Source organism: Octodon degus, unplaced genomic scaffold, assembly GCF_000260255.1.
Source record: "Octodon degus isolate 3935 unplaced genomic scaffold, OctDeg1.0 scaffold00100, whole genome shotgun sequence".
Lineage (NCBI taxonomy): Eukaryota > Metazoa > Chordata > Mammalia > Rodentia > Octodontidae > Octodon > Octodon degus.
In genome coordinates this window covers 7,544,058-7,552,830 of record NW_004524676.1, presented here as the reverse complement: position 1 = coordinate 7,552,830, position 8,773 = coordinate 7,544,058, and the positions used below count along the sequence as shown (strand labels likewise).

The window sequence follows — 8,773 nt, the reverse complement described above, 5'->3', positions numbered from 1 at the left end:
AGGGCCAGAAACCCAGTACAGAGCCTGGACAGTGTGCGGACCCCAGCGGTGAGCGAGGGCCAGAAACCCAGTTTAAGTTCGAGGCCGGGCAGCCTTGAGGCAGGCAGCACATAGGGCAGCAGCACCTAGAGGGCGCAAGGAAGCAGGAGAGACAGCCAGGGCTCCAGCGTCTCCAGCGAGGACAACGCACAGCCTCGGCCAGCATGGCCCCAGTGACTCCCACAGGCAGAGTTTTCACCTCCTCTCAATAGCCTCGCTCTGGGGACTGAGCCTGTCCCTTTGAGAGACACTGTCCATATTCACACTGGAGATCTGGGATTTGGGGAGGGAAGCTCCCCTGGAGGATGGCTGTGTTATGGGTTATCAACACAGAAACCAGACCAGAATCCAATATTAAAATTTATGAGCCTTTATTATAGGGCCCGGGACCGCTTGACCATACTCACACAGGAGAGGACAAACAGCGAGGAACCTTAGGAGTTTAGAGGTTTTAAAGCTAGAAACTGCATCCTGTTTGGCAAATTTGTCATTAACACAGAACAGTACCTTTAGGGGCAGCGCGACCACTACGCACGATACACTTTTTCTGGGAGCAGCGTTTAGTTCTCTTTACCGTACACCCGCCTACTCGTGGCCTTGGACACCGCGGCAACGCTTTCCAGCTGGCTAGCAACACCTTAGTTATTTTGTAGTTAGATACACTTCGACTTTTCTTTGACTTATTTTGTAGGTCTATTCCAGGAACTCTCAGTTTATTGATGATTGATCGGCAGTACAGCAAGTCTCCTTGCAGTCTTACAAGGAAGGAGAGTAACAGAAAGTTGAGCAGAGTAATTTTTTTACATTTAGTTTTGCATTTATTCATCACAGGCGGGACCGCTCCAGAGCAGGATGGCGCCAGGCTGCGGCCCTGGGGCTGGGCTGAGGCCGGATGAGCGCCTCTGGGGCTGCTGGACTCAGGGACACTCTCGAGGAAAGGAGAGGAGGAGGGAGGAGGTCAGGAGGGGGCTGCCTCAGCAGCGCGCCCAGCGCGGGAGCCGCCCGGACTGCAGTGTGCCTCTTGCCGGCGGACTGTCAGGTCAAGCGTGGGAGAAGAGCCCAGCCCTGCCCGCACAAGCCGCCGCTCCTCCCCACGCGCTCCCTTCCCGCCTGCGCTGAAGCCTCCCGCGGACCGCGCTGGTACCCGGCTGATCGCGAGCAGCCTTCCCTCTCCTTACCACCAGGTGTCCCTCCGATGCTTCCAAGTGGCAGGACCGAGCAAGTCGTCGCCTTTCCCACTAGAGGGCCGTGGGAGCCCGCAAGCAGTGGCGTTGCGAGGGCGGCATTCCATTAGAGATTTCAAAATATACCTGGCGGGTGCTGCTGACCAATCCCAAGCCAGGGCTTGTCTGCGCCTTCCTTCCACCCCAGCCTCTTCCAAGAGGTTAGGGTTGAAAGTTTCTGTTTTAATAAATATAAATAAAACACACTTTGTTGAATTTATTCCATCAATACTCAATTCATTTAAATGCAGATCAATAAAGTATACCTTTTGCCAGGACGGCAAAAGGAAGAAAGAAAATGACACAACAATTAAAAACAAAGAAGGACCAAACCATAATTAAAAACAAACAAGGCCTCGGTCTGCTAAGAGCAGAGGCCCAGGGCAGAGCTGGGGACGGCTGCGCACACGGAGGGACCCGGCCCTGGCCAGCTCTGGCACTGCAGAGCTGAGCAGATCCGACCCTCAGGCCTCTTGCTCCCTGCTGCCCCTGCCCACTGGGAACAGAGCCATGCAGTAGATGTGGCCATGTGCTGAGATCTCTATAGGAGAGACCCACGGGGGCCCCGGTGACTCCAGGGGGCCCAGGGAAACCTGGAAGCAGAAGCAGCTGCTCCTGGGGGAGGAGGGGAGACCTGGACCAGGAGGAGCTCACAGGGCTGGGGCCGCGGTGGAGCAGGCAGCCCGGCTTCCGCCTGCGACCGTGGTCAAGGCCAAAGGCCTGTTCTGGTCAGCTGGTGCCTGGGCTCCCCTGCTGCTCCCTCGTGGACCCCAGCCGGATCGCTGCTGAGTCGGGGTCCCTGAGGCCCCAGAAAGGCCGAAGTTCTCTCCAGCCACAGCACCTGTGAGACAAAGCCTCAGGGAGCAGGAAGGCAAGGACAAAGCCGGCTCACCGGCAGGGCAGGGAGGGCTTGGTTGGGCTGCTCTTCCTGCCTCGAGCTTCTCGCCCTCTGCGACAGTGGCACCAGAGGACTTTCGGTCGGGATCCAGCCAGCTGAACACATGCTAAGCGCTATGCTCAACACCCCCAGGTCCCGCGTGAATCATGGGACAACTTCTGACCCAGTGCTTCTCTTGTTTGAGGTGTGGGCATTAAACTAGAGCTTCTGCACTGAGCTACCTCCCCCGCCCTTCAAAATTTTTATTTAAAAAGAGTCTCAAGAAGTTGCCTAGGCGGGGATCTAACTTGCGGCCCTCCTGCCTCAGCCCCCGAGGGTGCTGGGATCATAGGTGTGCACCACACAGGTGACCCAGTGCTTCTTTCTAAATGAGGTGAGGAACACAGAATTGTAGGCAAGTGCTGATAAGGTGGTGAAGATCTTTATGTAGAGCAAAGAAGGATCATTTTGCCTACTAACAAAAACATCAGGGACTCCAGCTGATCCACACAAGGCTTTAACAAATAGGCTCTTTTAATAATTTGTTCCAGTCTTCGGGCTAGTGTCCCTGGGACAGTAAGCCAGGGATCCTGGGAGTCTGCTGTGGGCAGCCAGGGCTGCAGAAGAGTTGGCGGAGGCAGGCGGCAGGCTGCCCGTGGCCAGGCCAGCGCTGCAGCTTTGGTGAAGTCAAACTAGCTCAGCCTCTGGACGAACGCATCGGGAGCTGTAGCCCTCGGCACGAGCCAGGTGCCCAGTGAGCACCTTCAGGGGATGCATAGGCATAAGGAATTGCAGGCTTCTGGGCTGCAAGTCTCTGGCCAGGCGATCGAGTACGGTTTGAGATAGAACAGGTCACACTGCAGGCTGAGCCTTGACAACAGAGAAGCCATCTCCAGCAGGGCCCTCCCTCCAAAGAATATTCTGCAAAAACAAATTTGTTTTCTTGAGACAAGTGTTCTCATGACGCAGTTCAAGCTGGGTTTGAATTCTCTATGTAGCCCGGTCTGATCTTCAATTCCCAGCAATCTTCCTGCAAAGCCTCAGGAGTCCTGGGATTACAGGTGAGCACCACCAGGCCTGGCCACACCACTGGAGACACACAGGTGGCAGTAATGACACCTGGGTCAACCCTATCACCCTCCCCTGCTTTTTCAAATGTGTTTGGTTGTTCCAGGGTCTCACTATGCAGCTCAGACTCCTGGTGATCCTCCTGTTTTCAACCTCCCCAGAGCTGGGATTACAGGTGTGTGCCACCATGCCTGGACTCTGGTTAGCTCAGCCCACCTTGGGGTTGGGGCTGGCATGGCGTGTGGTGCCAGGGATAGAACTGTGTTCCCTGGGTTTGCCTAAGCGGCTCTTTAGTCTGCTGAGCTACCTCGCCAGCCCTGTATCACCCTTCTAACATGAGGCTGCTGAAAGGAAATTCTAGATAGTTGTACCCATATAGCCAGCTGAGGCTGAGCAGGTACAGGAGGTGGAGGGAACTCGGAACAGCCAGGGGAGAGTGGGGGATTCAGGAAGCGGACATCTTTGCCCTGCCATATCCAATCTCCAAGGGGTGCTGCGCACTCTGTTCTGGAGGAGCAACAAGGCAGCCAGGTATGGGGTGAAGCAGGTGGAGTTTGCTGACAGTGCCCACAGGGACAGAGCCCACAGTCAGGGACCTTTCTCCTTCCCCATCCTGCGTCTGTGCTGACCCCCACGGCAGGCAACGAATCCATGGCTCCCCCAGGCAATCAAAGGAGAACCGATCAATCAAAACCAGGATTTATTTTTCTATCAAATCCCCAGGTGATGTTCTAGCCAAGGGATGAAGGGTGCATCGAGGCTCCCAGTGACTCTCGGGAAACCCAACTGTAACTTCGTACAGCGCCATCATCCTTTTAGAAAGTGCCTAGACACCTGGGAGCAGGGGAAACCCATGTGTGTCACAGGCCTGCCGTCTTCCTAGGTGTCTCGGGTTCCTCCTGCTGCCACTCCCATGCCCACGAGCAGTGCCACTGCAACACAGCCCAGGTACGGTTTCAGCTTATCAGGTCTCAACAGCTGAAAAGGTCCGAATCAAATTCCTTAAGTCCTCATGAGTAAGTGACAACCACTCGCTGGGCACAGGCAGGCCCTGGGCAGTGAGGGACTCCGCCAGCTCTGGACGCACACAGCGCTGCGGAGACTGCCCTGAGGGCAGGAAGGCGTCTGTCGGGGTCAACACAGCCAATTCCTCCCCGGCTCTGACCACCTGGTGGAGGTGAACGCCGCACCTGGGCACAGGTGCTGCCACGGGGACCAGGAGCAGGCGCTAAGCAGCTGTGGAATTCGTGCCGCAGTCCACGTAGTGGTGCGTCTCCAAGGCGCTCTGAGTCGTGAGGCCGACGTAGGAAATCTTCACTGAAGTTCTACGGAAAAGAAAGCCAAGAAGAGAGGAAATAGGCAAGCAGGACAGCCCAACTTCTTGCAAGTTCAGGAGACAGTACCGAGTATATAATCAGCGCGCCAGGGAACCTTGCCATGTCCAAAGATGCTACGTCGTGAGGTCACCTCCTGCCTAAGCTATTACTAATTGGGGAGACTTTACTTCGCAGAGACCCTGGCTTAGTCTAGATATTCTGGGTTGTTACACAAATTCAGGCCAGGGGGTGTGAGTAGTACCCAGCTGGCGGAGACCAGGGATGTTGTTAAAGATATTACATGCATTGGACAGCGCCCTAGAACAGTACTCTTTGGTCCAAAATGCCTCCTGTGCCGAGGCTGAGAAATCTTGCTCTAATCCTCATACTTCAAATGTCTGCAGCAGAGTCCATCACCTACAGACAGAACAGCCACAGCCCAGCATAAGCCTACAGGTCTGAGGCGTGGTGATACAGGCGCCTATCGCATGGTCACAGCTGTACTGACACCTGGATAGAGCTTTTCTGTCCTTCACTGGTCTCATTAGGATTCAAAATGGGTCACACACATTCGATTAAGTTAGACCCCGTTTCCTGGAGCAAACTCCATCCTCTGCTGTCCGCAGCGAGTCACTGCTCACTGGGACCTCTGCAGGGGAACAGGCTGCCACACCATGAGAACGTGAGGCTGTCCTGGGGCCCCTCTCTGGGAGCCTCTGACAAAGGTGTGAGCTCTTGGGGCCTGCTGGTCCCGGCATCAACAAGAAGGCCACTGGGACAGGGAGATCGTGACGTACCGCATGAAGATCACAATGTTGTGCAGCAGGAGGCCGGGCAGTGTGCAGAAGAAGCTGTCAAGTGCCAAACACAGGACGGTCAGCTTGGCGTAGGACAAGGCAAAGCATGGGCAGGCCCTGCGGAGGGGTCTGAGCCACCGCTCAATGCTCTGGGTGCCTTCTCCCGCCCACACCCCTGCTTGCAACCCAGAGGCCCCCACGAGTGTCTTTCCACACCCACAGCCTTCTCTGTTTTGCCAAGCCCATCACAGAAGCCCTGGAGCTCAGTGCCACTCCTACTGCTCAGTGCTCTCCCTCAGAAATGCAGGCATTCTTGGCACACATCAACGACATCCTCACAGGAACACAGAGACGGCCGAGGCTAAGAAGCCCGCAGGCCAAGGTGGGGACTTCTGGCAGGGACAGGCTCCAGGCCCCTGAGGGTTGCTCCAAATCCCTTCACTGAAGAAAGCGCAGCCAGAGAACGCAGTGCTTACTACACGTAGGAATACGGGCCACCCATCTCAGCCTTTGCCGTAAAGGTCACCTGCAAAGACACCAAGGCGGCCTGTCGCCAAGGACTGACTGACACAGAATGGACTCTTCTCAGCAGCTCACAGCCCCAGGCCACTCTTCCATTATGGACAAAACATGTCCCCAAGACTGTCCTTGGTACAGCCATTGAGCCTCTAAAATCTGCCTCCAACTGCTCTTCTTTTGGGCCAGTGGACCTCAGACTATGACACTGCCCCTTGGACTTGTGCAGGCTCTTCCTCTTGCATATTCTTTTGCTCCAAATACTTAAATGCTAGCTACTTTCTTCTTCTCTAAAACTGTTCATAAGCATGGAGGCATTGGGTGGCCCTCATCAACCAGTGTCACCAGGTGTAAGCAGGACGCACAGCAAGCCTGCAGCTGTGGCCTCCCCACGGCCCCACCGCCCCCTACACCACAGAGACTGAGAAAGTGGCGCACCAGCTCCTCGCCCCGCGGCGGGATACGGGACTCATTCGCGGTCACATGTGTGCCAACCACTGTGTTCATGTACTGAACCTCGCTGGACAGGCTGGTCACTGCCACATGGTAGAAATTGGAGTTCCGGATTTTCAGGGTGGCCTGCATCAACACAGAGAAACAAGCATTCAGCACTGGTCCAAGAGCTGCAGCTACACGGTGTGGGAGGCCCGGCACCAGCACTTACCATGATGATGAGGGTCACCAGGGAGTCCTGCTTATTAAAAGTGACTTTCACCACTTTGATGCCGCCATCATCCACGGAGACTGAATGTGGAAACAAGAAGAAGACCAGCAAACCAGACGCCAGGAGGCACAGCAGGACCGACAGAAGGACATACTGCTTACTGCAATGACCCAGGGCACAGCAAAACAGGCAGGTGGGTATCAGGGTCCAGCCAGGCGAGATTCAATGCAATGCCAGACCCCAAAGTGGGGTGCTTAGCAAAGAACCAGGAGTCCAAGCCAGTGGAATGAACTGGGAGAAGCCTTCCTCCACCCCGCTGAGTGCTGCTAGCTCCCTTTGGAGCGGGGCCGCATGGACTGAGGTATTTCCGCCCTCCTGGGACACCCTCAGCAGGCCCTCAGGACACATAAGGTTTCCATCTTCTCTCCCCAGCTTGTGATGGGGAGCAGAGATCCCTCTTGGGCAAATTCTGACAAAGGAAATGGGTTTAGAAGAACATACACAGTTTTCATAGCATTCACTGGCGTTCATCCCTATTCAAATGAGGGACAGGAAGAGGCATTACCAAGTGGAGAGCGGGCAACTCACGTTCTCTGAGGGCGCAACCTCTGGTCACTGTGTGGGATCAGAGCCACCAGCTCATTGACTTGCTCTAGGAAAGAAGCAAGCATTCGTCCTGTGCAGCCCACGCTCCTCCGTGTGCCTCAAGCAGCCTGCCACCGCAGACATCTCTCTGGGATTGGATAGCTTTAAAAATACTAGTTTCAAGTTACAAGTCTCATGAAGGACAAACAGTGCGGTATCCACATAGTGTGTGGCCAGTTACAAAGCAGCCATGAGTGCGGCCAGGGCAGTGTGGGGAGGCTGAGAAATCTGGGTCTTCTGGCTTTCCTGCGTGGCTCTGGGGGCATCACACCTCTCGAAAGCACTTTTCCTCACCTTTAACGGGAAGGTTTGCGGTAAACAGGGCCAAAGGATTTTGGCAGCCCTAAACTTTGCGTCTAAACTGCTGCGACTTTCAGAGCCCCAAGCCAGATGACAGACAGCCCCAGAGCTCACCTAGCCTCCGCCCCTGTGCAGCAGGCCTTTCTCCCACAGGAGGTAGTCTGCAGGTGCTAGGTTAATAATTTGTTCTCTTTCTTCTAATGAAGCATCCAAGACAGCCCCCTACAAAGCTGTGCCAGTCCTTACAAGCAAAAGCAATAAAGAAATATGCCTTCCACAGATTCCACAACACAAAGCAAATGAAAACTCCAAAACCACAGGACGAGGAAAGAGAAAATGAGGAAGAGGGTGGACGCAAAGAAAGGAAAGGGTGTCAAATACAAGGAGACCAACAAAACTTGCACAGTCTGCCCAAGTCACCCAGCACAGCAGAGCGGCTCTAGTTCAGTCTATGACTACAGACACTGCTGCCTAGAGAATCGCTGTTGACCAGACAGACACGAGCACCCCGAGGGGCCCGGGAAAGCTGTGCGGGGAAGGGGTCTGCTCCCTGACCCCAAGGCTCACCTGTTGGGATGTAGCCTGTCCCTTGGCAGGTGAGACAGGTGATGCTATCTTTCCCTGTAAACTCCACATACGGGAACCGGGCGATGGCTTCTTCTTGCTCAGGGTCAGCCAGGTAATCCTCCCCGTCATCTTTCTTTCGCGTGGAGGAGGGCAGGCGAGCAGAGACTGAATGCCACGACCCCATGGCCGCGACGTCCCACTCGGGTCATGTCCTAGGTGGGAAGTGGCGAGGGTGAGCGCAATGTGTGCACACTTACCACGACGGAAGGAATCGCTTCTACCAGAAAAGTGGAAACACACAAGGGCAAACCCCGGTCGGGACCGGCCAACACCTGCCCCGCTCCGCCCGCCCGGGCCTCACTGCGGCCGCGCTCCCCGCTTCCTCCCCTGCCAGCACCGGGCGTGGGCTCCACCTTCCGCTAACCTGCCCAGGTCCTCACCGCCCTGGCACTCGGGGTTCCCCAGTCCCACCCGGCCCAGCCCCACCCTCTCTTCTCCCCTGTTTTCAAACTCCGTGCTCTCCTCCAGGACACACAAACAACAAATTAAGAACAGGCTTCTGCGCCCCACGCCCCTCCTCCCGCAACCCCGGGGGCGGCGCAGGTCACGGCCTCCCGCTCGCCAGAGCCGCTCGCTCCGAACTTACCGAGCGCGAACTCCCGCAGCTTCTCCGGCCGCCGCCCGGCACCTGCGCTCCGACCCGCTCGGTTCCGGCGGCGGTTCCGGGCGGCGCGCAGGCGCAGGGCGGCTCGGCGCGGGAG

The 8,773-nt window shown here is 56.1% G+C and overlaps 1 protein-coding gene across 1 annotated transcript; it reads right to left on the bottom strand.

The window, feature by feature from the left end:
* Nucleotides 1-4,124: 4,124 nt before the first annotated feature.
* Tmem106c (transmembrane protein 106C) lies at nt 4,125-8,661 on the bottom strand. Its single transcript, XM_004638652.3, is given in 7 exon segments — nt 4,125-4,532; nt 5,321-5,374; nt 5,797-5,846; nt 6,275-6,415; nt 6,501-6,660; nt 7,089-7,152; nt 8,013-8,661. Coding segments are annotated over 7 exon segments (1,014 nt in total). The 5' UTR covers nt 8,197-8,661; the 3' UTR covers nt 4,125-4,171.
* Nucleotides 8,662-8,773: the final 112 nt, after the last annotated feature.